The sequence below is a fragment of the Octopus sinensis genome, linkage group LG3 (assembly GCF_006345805.1).
Source record: "Octopus sinensis linkage group LG3, ASM634580v1, whole genome shotgun sequence".
Lineage (NCBI taxonomy): Eukaryota > Metazoa > Mollusca > Cephalopoda > Octopoda > Octopodidae > Octopus > Octopus sinensis.
This window is the reverse complement of record NC_042999.1, coordinates 75,111,177-75,124,891: the sequence shown is the minus strand read 5'-3', so window position 1 is coordinate 75,124,891 and position 13,715 is coordinate 75,111,177. Positions and strand designations below refer to the sequence as shown.

Genomic DNA, 13,715 nt, shown 5'->3' with positions numbered 1-13,715 from the left:
TTAGAGTTGCGTGTTTAAACTCGTACCTAAATATCCCTTCCTCTTCCCACACGCAGAGATGCAAGAAACCGCCACTAGCGGGATATATTTTTGGTCGTGATAGACAACTATTTTCATTTTAAGAAAAATATTTTCATTGCCATGATAGATTTCTACCGAAATAAGAATGTAAAACACACCAATTTAATTAGAACAAAGTTAACAAGAGGTTGATATACTTACCAGAATGGTAGAGCGTACCACTATCCTTGAATGTGTCTTTGCTCATATATGAACCAGTCACTGGTTTCTCAGATTTCATTTTATCAAATGAACACTCATCAACAATATCTATATTAAGTTGATCAGGAATTATTTTTCCTAAGAATTTAGCAACACTTGACACTACTTTGGATAGATCCTGTTGATAAGAAATAACAAAGTCAAATTCCAAAATTTTCTTTTACAGAAAATCAGTTTCTGTAATAAGTATATGATTAAAATTATGGCATTTAAAAATCATCAGATGCGTAGAAGAAACAATAACTTGAAGGAATATATTCCTCACGGCAATTTTAGTTTGTCAATTTCAATGGCTACGGCAGTTTTAAAAATATATCTGGCATACTCTAATTATGTTATAGATTTGTTTTTCCCGTATATGAGAAACAAGTATAATAAACAAGATATAATAACATTCACATGAATATAAGGGAAAATATATAATTACCTCTTTCATGTTTTCATATGTTATGATAATTGCATTTGGGTTATCTTTAATTAGGGTATAAAATTCTTGGGTATGTTTAAAGTAATCATCCCAAGGTACTGGAAAATTAAAACAAGAATACGAGATTATTTAATAAGAAGATACAGAATAACGAGCAAGTTTCCCAATCAATTGCAATAAATTTTTAAAATGAAAATTGTATTTAGCAACTCTTTTAACTTGAGTTTTACATCTTTTGTGAAATTTATATTTTTGGGGTTTCTTTTTTTTTTTCTTTTTTTTTTCTCAGAAAATCAGTTACATTGGTAGATAGCATATAAAAGTTTTGCAACATCACTTCAGTCTCACCTTGTCATTAGCTCAGCTATTATTCGTTGATATTTTCGTATTTTCAACACGAAACATAACAGTTAAGAAAGATGGCTAAAAGCGTCTTTCCACTTGATTTTCTGAAACAACTTACAGGTGCCAGTGCTACCAGTTGAATGGTCTGCTTACCGGATGCTTGAGAGTTTATAGAGTCATCAAGAATGCACGCCGTTTTAGGAGCTTTCCTCTCGACTGTATCATTGTGCACCGGCCCCACTCACTGAAATGAGGTCCAGCATGCTAAATCAACTGATTATTAAGTTTTGCTCAATATTATTTTAGTTATTACTCATCGTCTCTTTTTAACCAAATCCAGTGGCTTACTTTCTTCACTGTACTCTGGATATCACTCATGGTAGTATTTGCTTTAAGATGTCACCTCACACTATGTCCAACGAATCCTCTACAGCCAACTTTGGTTTGAAATTGCTCCACTTTCCAACCTACGTCTTCACATTCCTCGAGGAGGTTTTCCAAACGGTCAATCTTTCGAGCCTGAGCAACGTCCAAGTTATTTTCATGAGGAACCGTTAAGTCGACAAGATTTACCACTTTCTTTCTTTCACTTCGTAAGTGGAATGGAATGGGAAAGAATTACATACATGCGCACACACGTACACATACACGCACACCTGACTACACGCACATATACCTCCCCACACAACCTCTCATTTACACACGCACGTGCACACACACATACACACACTCAGAAAATGCACACAGAAAATACACAAGCACATTCTTACACACACATGTACACACGCACATACACTCACACGCGCACATATATACACACACGCACATACATACACACGCACACGCAAATGAACCCACACATACCTCTCATACACACACAACATACACTCATACATACACACACAATTACACATACATGGACACGCACACACGCACACAGGCACATACAAACACATCCACGCACACACATAGCTACACGTACACTCACATGCATACACACACACAGCAGTCAAAACACACACACTACATATGCATACACGCACGCAGACATACTTCAAACTAACAGTTAACACCTTTCTACTGACCATTCTCCTAGGCACATGTGTTGGAAGACACACATCAGACAGCCACTCCAACCAAAATTCTTACTATAAATTCTTCCTACGACCTTAAGTGACACTAAGTCCAACCACACACATACATAAACAGCCACAACCACCCATGTGGTTGCCTGTCATCAGCTCAGAACTCCTTGGTTTGGATTTGAAAACACTGAAAGTGGGAGCATACCCTTTCGGCTTCTTATGTAAAGGGACCATTTAAGGCGAATTCAAATTATTACATTTTATATAATGTAATAATTTGAATTCGCCTTAAATGGTCCCTTTACATACTGAATACTTGGTGAAATTGATTAATAATTAATTAATTTTACCCTCAATTGTTGAAATTATAATTCATCTCTCTCTATTTAATGCTTCGGATTTTACCGAAAAAGCATAGTGTTTACTGATTTTAACCCACGCTGGTGGAAAGGGGAGAGCAGAAATTCTTCGCTTGCATATTTTGGGTTTGCTGGCACTGTTAGTTTCGAGCAGATCTTCAGAAGCGATAAGAAGCCGAAAGGGTATGCTCCCACTTTCAGTGTTTTCAAATCCAAACCAAGGAGTTCTGAGCTGATGATAGAAATGTCGAGTTGACTAATCTTGAAACGTACGTTCTCAAATAACCTTTGCATTTGATTTTTTAATGTCTTTACCCCCATACTTTCGTGAGTTGAGTTGAGCAAACACTATATGAGAGAGATTTTCTTTAAGTATTAGAAATAGTTTTAAAAAAGTTTTTTTAGCTACTATTTCTAATGAGTTCAGTATGTGGCAAAGTAAATTAGTTTACTAAGCCCTTTTATATAATATATATATATATATATATATATATATATATATATATATATATATATATGCATACATGCATACATGTGTGTGTGTGTATCTACACGAAATACTGACTATTAAATGCCACTGTTATGTAGAGAGCTCAACAGGTAAATGTGTAACAACTAGTAGAGAACTGTTAATAACATACATTAAAACGAATGTCGAAGTAATATAAATATGTCGTTTGTATAGATATTATACTTCCATTGAAACAACCGTGTTTTGCATAATTAAAATGTTACCACTTCAAAAAGTATTTGATGATTCAAAGAAGGCCACCATCCCTACCAATACCCCAGCAACAAGAGGTTTATGTAGTCGTTCGAGCTTCTGGAAATCTTCAAATCATGATCCAGTCTTCGAGAGGATAAAATATATATTAGATGTTCCAAAGTGGTACGGTCGTGGGTAGTTAGAGTATATTTCATCAGCGAAGTCAGCAATTGGCAGCTCAGTCATACACGTATTAGAAACAAATTATAGTACACTACTTCTTCTGAAGCTCAATAAATGTTAGTCATTTTACTAGGCCTTACTAATTGGATAAACTAAAGAAATAATGGCATTTGTAAAGTATGCCAGTAATGCCCTTAATTTAGGAAATTATGAAAAAATAACAAGACTTTGTTTTATCAGTTAATGCATAATTTAGCCGTCGGCCGGGCTGTAATACTTAAATAATTACAGGCACTTCTCTTACATTTTACACCCAATAACAGAGTAGTAGTAGTAGTAGTAGTAGTAGTAGTAGTAGTAGTAGACTTTCAATCCTTACCTTCTCCTTTCATAAAAAGGTCAAAAAAGCTAGAAAAATTTCCGTTATATTCAAAAGATTTACCAGCAAGCAAATGTCTGTAGTAGGTCACCAGTATAGCTTTAGGGTTGCGGTTTAGATAGATAATTTTATGATCTTTTAGCAATTCCGGTGGCAAGAAATCAATAGAAAGATGTGTATTCAATAGTCGAGGTGATTCAGCTGAATCGAGATTTTCTACTGGGGCATAATCTAATACCATCTCTTCTTTTATCATGGGTACTCTTTCACTATTTTCTTTCAATATCATATTAACGACTTCAAACATCCAATGTGATCCTGAAATCATAAATAATGCATAAATGACATAAAGGAAAATCTGTCCTGGATCAAGTACAATAATTAGAAACAGTACCTGGTGCACAATTAAAGAGTTATTGATCTACAGTTAGTGAGTTCTATTTCAATGTTGGGAATGTTTTACACACGTATTTTACTATCTTTTTCATCTACATTATAAACTCACCATGATTATTAATGATGTGTGTGAAATAGTAAAATATTTATCATAAACTTTGGATCTTTTCTGTTTAGCTGCCAATTTTCAATCTCTGCTCGCTTGGCAGCCAAACAGAAAAGATCCTAAACAACTTATAGCTGTGGCTTAGTGGTCAGCGTGTTAGATTCGTGATCATAAGATTGTGATTTCGATTCCTGGACCGAGGGGCGCGTGTGATCTTGAGCAAAACACTTCATTTCATGTTGCTCCAGTCCACTCAGCTAGCAAAAAAATGAGAAATCCTGCAACGGACCGACGTCCCATTCAGGTGGAGAATATATACGCCAAGAAAACCAGCCTTTTGAGTTTATATGACTCGGGAAGGAACTTTACTTTACTTACAGTTGTAATCAAGAGATTAAAATGTACTCATAGGAAAAATGTGATTACACACTGGTACAATAAGAAACCACTTACTATCAGGAGTTTAATTTATAAGTTTGTTCTATACGAATTTTATGAGTATAGAAAATTAACACATTCATAAAATCCAATCGATAAATAAGCTACAATAATTATTCAGATGTTTTTATATTTTGCATTAGAATTACACTGATGTCAGCTTCCAGTTACGAATCGATAACTATACTATTGGAATCGATTTATTTAACTGCTATCCTTCGCTTGAATAAGAAAGAGAAACAATCCAGCAAGATTGCAATGGGTTTTAAGCATATATATTGTATAAAATTGCATGCATACATACATGCTGCATAGCTGTCGAAACCATAGTGATATCTGTGGAACAGCTGATGATGGAGGTATGTTAGATTGTTGGTATGGCTGTTATAGGATGTGCGGAATAGTTTTATAAGACACCTATTTGATACATACATACGTACGTACGTACGTACATACATATGCACGTACATACATACATACATACATACATACATACATACATACATACATACATACATACATACATACATACATACATACATATCTCGTGATCAAGAGGATAGCAGCATTGAGATGAAAAATAACCTCTCCTGGATTTGTGATATGCCTTTGGTATTTAGAAATAGGAAATAGATACCAAGCACATGATAAACAAGAGAGACAAAGACACGACCAATCTTCTACATTGTGATAGAAAATGTCGTTTATGCTGCAGCAGTGTGGAAGGTATCATCCATATCGCTCAGCAGTTGTCCCAAAATGTCTGCGATATACTTCCTGTATCTGGAGCATGATATAGTGGCAAAATTTATTTACCATGCCATCGGCAGGAAGGATTGCCTGACGTATACATCAAGGGCATGCTAGAACTGGAATGTATTCACACCTTTAAAAATAAAGAATACTGGAGAAACACTCCAACAGAAACAGTAAGGAACAAACGCCACGCACAGTTGCAGAGTTCAGCTGCCCAGCAGATGTGAATACATGGTCAAAAGTCCAACAAATGGTGAACTAATGCAAAATTTGCAACATTTGTACATATCATAGGTACATTAGGCTATGTACCTACAAATTTACATAAAACTCTAGAAATACTGTTTTGTTGCGAAGAAATAGCAAAAGAAACTGACTCAAGTTCTTCAAATCCAATCTATTTGTAATTTGTAAAGAGATTCCAAAGATTTTCCTTCTGAGATTCTTTAGTTCAATAGATGCACACACTTGATTGTGTGCATTGACTGTTCTACCAATGCACCAACTCATCCACATATTTACAAACACTGAGTACTCTCTTAACTAAAAAATCTTGTCGCTTTGTTAGGGGCCAGCTGTCAGCTCGTAGACAAGTATGACCATCACTGACAAATTATGTTATCCTTGATGTTAAAGACAACGACTGTCAGCAACAAGTCAATAACAGTTTGCACAACACCGCTAAACTCTCCCTAAAAAGTCAAGTAGACCAGAAAAAAGCATGGGCAAGAACTACACAATGTGACGGGTGATATTTCGGGATTTTCCTATAGAGAGAGATATCTTAGCAAAGACTAGGAGTCTCTCACACCAAGCAGGCTCGGTAGATTAGCCGGTTTACTCGTCGACGGCCTGACCATTCGACAGGTTGTACTGCATGCATGCTTATACACATACATACATGCATGCATACATATATACATACCAACCAACCAACTAACCAGCCAACCGACCAACCAGTCGAAAAAGTGATTATTCTTGGGTATGTTTCCAGCAGGCAGTAATATCAACATAAAGTGCAGTCTCTCTTGGACTCGTGACTGATACCTCACACCACACTTCGAACGCAATTTACAATCCAAGAATTTACAATCCAACAACAGGATATTGCTACACAGTACTTAAACATTTAGAGATGCAACCTAAAATGTAAATTACGTCACATTTTTTCGGGAGATATCACACATCTGATCAGCAGCTGCCCAGAAATGCTAGCCCCGAATGCAACACGAGGATATCATTAAAACTATATTTGATTATGTACTTGCATAAATGCATTTAAATACTTATATATGTTTCATTATATATCTAATAAAAATATTTTGGTTACAATATTGAAATAAATTAAACTTAGCTTTGTATTTTAAATTAGTAAAAGAAATCACATTACCCTCAAATTACATATTACGCTTTAAGAAAATTTGTTATTACATAATCCAATCGCTGATACACTATATCACTTTAAAATCTTACCTGCTCCAGGATAGCTATATAGTAATATATCATCAGGTCTAATTTTCATTGTATTTAGTTTGGATAATGCTGACAATGCCAGTTCTGTATAAAAAACATTATGTCCTTTATATCGATAAACACGCATAGGTTCACCGTCATTGCCGAAAAGTTGCAGAACATTACTTTCTATTTCTTTTTTCACTTCTTCAGAATCTTTCATGTTTTCTTCATTTTCTATTGTTGACATCTTAGTTGAGACTGCTACTATTTAATAAGCACTAAGGAGAAAGTTTATTTATTAGTTTCCCTTGTAGTATTTGATGAATTAAAGTTCAATTGTGTATATAATTTTTGACGTTCATTCTACATACACAAATGTACGCGCGCACTCATACATACACACACACACACACGCACACATGTTCTTATCAATTTCGACATAATGCGTACTTATGTACTGATTGTGCAATATGTGTCAACTACTAAAGAGAATATACGTTATGCATACACATAAGTGGGTGTGTGTATGAAGGTATGTATGATTTGCATGCATACATGTATGTATATATATAATTGCTTGTATATCTGTGCGTGTGTATCTAAATATCTATGAATGTGATATGTATATACAGGTATGTGATAGGTTCGACAATAACTATCTTGCATGCACACTGTTAAGCATATTTTTATCTGTAAGTGTCGGCCTAATTAAGTTTGACATGACTGGTTTATATCGGTGTAATGTTCATTCAAAAGATAACCTCAGAACTTATTTGTATTGACTGTATGTCTCTTGCAAAGAAATGATAACATGTTGAATATGAGAAGTATGGTAGTTTCAACGAGAAATTAATAGCAAGTATATTCTAGGGTAGACACAAGGGAGGAGCGTGAGGGACATGTGCCTCCCTCAAGAAAGAAAATGCTCCCTTCTAAATAATGTTATTATTCCCTTTTCTCTTGGAATAGTATTCGCTTCTGACCTAGTGCCCTTTTGCCCTGGGACCGCGACTGATGCTCGACAGATTGAGGTAACTATGGAGATTCCGATTCTGAAGAAAAAATTTCAAAAATCGCAACTTCAAAATTTCAATTCTCCAGCTGGCTATACGACACGATCTGTGACCTTATATTTTCGAACAAGGGAATCTAGCACCCCCACTCAGCTCGTATTCAGGCGCAGCATTCGCATTCAGTCTCTGTTCATCAGTAAGTGTTGCAATGCCTGGGTAATCGAAGTCTTCATGATGGTCAAGCTGCGGTACTCCAATAGGTTCAGGCAGCCCAATTACTAAACAATTAATGCCATTCTCAATCAGAATTACATCAGTCGAGTGCAATGCCAAGTTTTCTGCGTGTTCTGCATTAAAACCTTGATGCAGGAAATCTTCAATCGTGAATTCCTTGTGAGTGGTACACAGGTAAAGAGCATTTTCAGGGTTCATATACGTGCACAGGGGAACAAACATAACATAAGGGCATTCGACAGGTAGCAGCTTCTAGCAATGCATGTTCCAGTGTGTCATCGTTTGAGAGAAGACCATATCTCGGGCATGCTGCCTCAAATGTTGGCAAGATTTCTCCTTGTACAGTGAGCAAATCCTGGAAGCTCACGGCGCCTGAAACAAGCAGCAGCAACATTCGCAAGTGAAATTTTTCTGTGTCTCTTGGGCTCACTGTATACATTCTACTGGTGATATTAGTATTTCTTTACCTTGGTGTCCATGTTCTAGTGCGCTCATTAAACATATAATGCAGCGGAATGTTAGGGTACAAGTGGTTCCTTGCATCATTATCATGCTCATTCAGTTTGAAGCATGCAGTGTGGATAGTGTCACGGTCCCTCTGTGCCTGAGCGTTGCCTCTGTGGTAGTAAACTCTTTGCTGATCTTCAAAATGTATTTCAAGTTTGTAGACAGTGTGAGATGTGTCATATAGCTTGAACTCTGACAGTCTCCACATAGCTTCCGGGGGAGAAACATATCGGCAAGTAATTTCATCGTGAGCTTGATTCTACTCACGATCTGCCGCTGAGTTGTCTCATACTTCAACAGAAGCAGAGTCATGTCCCTTGTACATGTATTTGAAGATATATTTAATACTTTTCATGGATGAACAAATTTCTACATTAATATGAGCTCTGTAGATTTTCAGCAAGTAGGCATTTTACGGTACAACGTTCGTATTGTCAACTGAGTGACGTCCAACTTGAACTGTGAATCCAGTATTGCCTCTTCTGTACTCTGGATAGCCATTCAAATTCAGAAGCGTTTCATTTCTGTAGTTCTTTGGGAATTTCTTTTGACATGAGCCATTTTCTATACAAGGGGAAGAAGGATTATCTGTTCCGCAAGGACCATGTATCACGCATTTTTTTTTTTTTTACTAAATCATGCAAGACTGGATCATCATTGACATCAGGTATTTCAGCTGTCACGATCCTATCTATGTCGTCGCTGTTTCTGGGTTTGTCCTCATTTCTCAACACTACCAACATGTGGCAGTGGGAAGACCTCTCTTCTGAAACTCAATGACATGGGCATGAACCACTGGTACCCCAATAATGTGTCTATACTTTATGTCCCTCATAAGTTCTTCAAGGTGTGACTTGTACACTTGGGCAACTAAATCTGGCCTATTTTCAGGTGTTTCATTTTGCTGTAGATTATCAACTATCTCAGGGCACTTTGGGTTGCAAGCGTAAGTCATGAATAAGTCTGGCTTAGCATATTTTGAAACAATTGACATGGCATCCTGAAAATATTGGTGCATATTCCTTGGACGGCCTGTAAATGAAGAAGGCAGTATCACTGGCACTCCTGATTCAATACTATCATCTGCTCCTGTGCTCATGGCTTTTTCTACCAAGCTACTGTCTATTCGGATAGCTGGTCCCTCTGTTAGATTCACATTAGGTAGACTCTCCTTTTTCCATGAGTTCTCTACATCTAGAAGCCTTTCATAGTGGCATTTCTAAGCCTCTTTCTTAGCAGAATCACTAACTACAAGTGAACCATCATTCAATTTTCCCTGACACGCTGTCTTGCAAACCGAAACACTTCAAGCCACTGGTCCTCACGCCGTAGAACATTGGCAAACTTTCTGCCTCATCCTTGGCTAAGTATACCTGTCTCCTAGCTTCCCTTCTAGCTACCTGATATAGTTCCTTGCTACCGCCACCCTTCCAGTCATTCTGGGCCTGCTTCTTTGCTCTAATGGACTTGGCATCTATACTGTTCCACCATGTCACCTTAGGTCTGGTTACACACACACACACACACACACACACACACACACACACACACACATACTGATATTTACATACATCATAGGAAAAATTCCAATTTTCATCAAGTGAATATATGCACGAATTAAACATTAAAAAAAGCATTCCAAAGTTTGCCAGGGAAGCACGAAATGGCACATACTTGGATTCGTTGGAATACTTTTTGCTTTTTTTTTTAAATTTATAATTCGTGCCTATATTCCCTTGATGAAAACGGTTTTTCTCACATGATGTAATAACTCTATTCATCAATAAAAGAAACACGCCTGAAACAGCTGTAGTGAGTAAACCACTATCCACCCATTGTTATTTTTTATTCACCTTACACAAGTCCTGCAATTTATGCGGGTCTGGAGTCTACTGAGTGCATTACAATTGGAATAGTGTTTGTACCTAGGTACCGTTTTTTTGAGGCACGTGGTATATTCGTTCGGACGCTTGTGATTGTACATGTAACTGGAATATAAATCCGTCTTTATTTTGGTATTATGTATATGATTCTCTAATGTTGTTTTGCAGACGATAGCTATCTCATTGACCCGACCTTCGTGCTTTACTATATAATGACCTGATTCACTTGAATCCTTAACTTTTATTATATATATATATATATGTGTGTGTGTGTATGTGTGTGTGTGTGTGTGTGTGTGTGTGTGTGTAAAATAAATAGAAAATAATTCTATTGAATTTAAACAGCATATATAACATGCGTGTATGTGTTCAAGTAAATGAATGAACATATGGGAAATTAACCTTAAATAATCTGTGTGTGTGTGTGTGTGTGTGTGTGTGTGTGTGTGTGTGCATGTGTGTGTACATACATACATACATACATGCATACATACATTGAGGAGAATTCGTGCTAAATTCGAAATCATGAAATCAAATTAACTGACAATCCTCCTGCATCCTTGGTGGAGGTAAAACGCCATTCTTGTTCACTAATTTTTTTTTTCCTATCATGCCTGTATTAACTTAGCGATTCTTCTCTGGCTTAGAGGTATTTTGACTTCTAAGGAGCTGCTTATGTAGTAACCTACTATGTATATGTTTATATATCATATATATAATTATTAATTTGCCTATATGACTTTAAGCTTGCGGCCACTGACGTTATTATTTTTAGAAGCGATATCATCATCATCGTTTAACGTCCGTTTTCCGTGCTAGCATGGATTGGACGGTTCGACCGGGGTCTGGGAAGCCAGGAGGCTGCACTAGGCTCCAGTCTGATCTGGCAGTGTTTCTACAGCTGGATGCCTTTCCTAACGCCAACCACTCCGTGAATGTATTGAGTGTTTTTTTACGTGCCACCAGCACAGGGGCCAGAGGAGGCTGGCAATCGGCCACGATCGGTTGGTACTTTTACGTGTCACCGACACGGACGCCAGTCAGGCGGCGTTGACATCTGCCACGTTCGGACGGTGCTTTTTACGTGTCACCGGCACGAGTATCTTAACTACAATTACCATTTGATTTTTATTTTGATGTTGGTGTTGACGTACTTGACTCAATAGGTCTCCTTAAGAACAGCGGGTCACTCTACGATCCAAGGTTAGCACAGCAGGCCGTCCTGCGAGCCATGAACACACTTCATTTGTCAGGTCTTCACAGTCACAGCATATCTCAGAGGTCTCCGTCTTCGTCATTTCCTCTGTGAGGCCCTACGTACCACTGGCACGGGTATCACAACTACAATATCCATACGATTTTTATTTTGATGTTGATAAACTTGACACAATAGGTCTCCTCTAGCGCAGTAGGCCGTCCTGCAAGCGATGAACTCACTTCATTTGTCGGGTCTTCGAAGTCACAGCATATCTCCAGAGGTCTCAGTTTTTCTTTTATATTTATACATACATACATATATGTATGCACACAGTGCATGCATATAAAAATGTTAATGAGATGAGAGTGCTGTAAATTTGAGATGGAGCTAATAAAAGATCAGTACAAAGAGTTGTACCTGTAGGTGTCCCAATACTCACATTCAGCTGAGTAGACTAAAGAAATGTGAAGAACATAGTGTGCACCTTATCCAGGAAATGAACCCATGAGCTTATGCTCATAAGCTCAATATTCTAGATATATATAGACATGTTTGAAGAAAATATTTGTATGCTTTAATATAAAATAAACAGGAATAAAAAACATAAAAGAAAATAATAAGCAAAAATATCAAATATTTAATGAACTTGATCTAAGTTAAAACTGAAATACAGAAAAATTTTTTAACATAAGAGACATTTTGTATAAAATTTATATATTTCTGATAATCCATGGCATAAATGAATAGATATCAGTATATACTGCTGGAGATGATTTACGTCCTGCACATGAAGTCTTGCCATAGCTTGTAACACCATATGCTACCCATTTACCATACATATCACGACATAATAGTGGGCCTCCACTGTCACCCTATGAGGAAGAAAAAAAAAAAAGAATATTCAAATAACATTGTAACATTAGAAAGATTGTTAGATATTGTTATATTTCAGGTTGATCATTTTTTTTGCTTGCCAAATAAGTACACACACTATATATTCATCCTTCACTTGTTTATTATTGCTCTTATGTTATCTTATATCCATTGTCTGGAAATCTTTTGACACACACCTGTGACCTCTTCAAGATTTTGAGACCATAGGCATAAAATAAGTGCAATAACAAACAAGCGAAGAATGGATATATAGTACATGTGTTTATTTGGCAAAAAACATTTAAATGACCATCCCGAAATTTAACAATATCTGTTTCAACAAATGATTTCACTTCAGGAAACTTGGAAAACAAATTTTAAGATAATAATTAGATAATAATCATATGCATTATGAAATACTAATATTCTTTTCTACTCTCAGCAAAAGGCCCAAAATTTGGGGGGAGGAGGCCAGTCAATCAGATTGACTCCAGTGCGCAACTGGTACTTAATTTGTCGACCCTGAAAGGATGAAAGGCAAAGTTGACCTCAGCAGAATTTGAACTCAGAACATAGAGACAGACGAATACTGCTAAGCATTTTGCCCTACATGCTAAGGTTTATGCCAGCTTGCCACTGTATGAAATACGAATATTAAGTAATTAACATGAATTAAGCATGATAACATAATGGTCAGCAGCTTTAAAAGCAAGGAAACCATAAAATTCTGTGGCAGAAATCTTATTTTTATTTAATTTTGTTGCCATAGCGGCAGTATGTGTAAAGTGAGATATAATGAAGAAGAGTTAATATTCTTCGTAACATAAGAATTTCTATTTTCTAAATGTTTGAATCTTATTTGTTGTAATTCTGATGATCATGTGGCTATCCTGGAAACCTCGATAACAAGATTATTAAGAATATGAATGAGACACTGGAGATAGAAGTAGGCCTGTGTAAGACGGGGATAAAGTGGATAGGATGTAGGTTTGTTCTCGAGCAAGTATTTAACTATTTAAGCATGAGAGAGTTGTTTGTATGATTTCTCTTGAAAGTTTTCTCAATTCTTTTGGCAGAGTGAACAATTATC

The 13,715-nt window shown here is 36.6% G+C and overlaps 2 protein-coding genes across 2 annotated transcripts in view; both read right to left on the bottom strand.

Moving 5' to 3' along the window:
- The window catches only part of LOC115209966 (sulfotransferase 1A2-like), a 12,156-nt gene extending 4,988 nt beyond the window's left edge, over positions 1-7,168 (bottom strand). The window contains exons 1-4 of the mRNA XM_029778613.2: positions 6,936-7,168; positions 3,767-4,084; positions 710-807; positions 223-400 (exon numbers count right to left, since the gene is read on the bottom strand). Of these exons, the coding sequence (XP_029634473.2) occupies positions 223-400; positions 710-807; positions 3,767-4,084; positions 6,936-7,164 (823 nt within the window). The 5' untranslated portion in view covers positions 7,165-7,168. The remainder of the gene's footprint in view (positions 1-222; positions 401-709; positions 808-3,766; positions 4,085-6,935) is intronic.
- A 5,201-nt stretch (positions 7,169-12,369) lies between these two features.
- The window catches only part of LOC115209483 (MAM and LDL-receptor class A domain-containing protein 2-like), a 131,710-nt gene continuing 130,364 nt past the window's right edge, over positions 12,370-13,715 (bottom strand). The window contains exon 36 of the mRNA XM_036501654.1: positions 12,370-12,624. Within this exon, the coding sequence (XP_036357547.1) occupies positions 12,463-12,624 (162 nt within the window). The 3' untranslated portion in view covers positions 12,370-12,462. The remainder of the gene's footprint in view (positions 12,625-13,715) is intronic.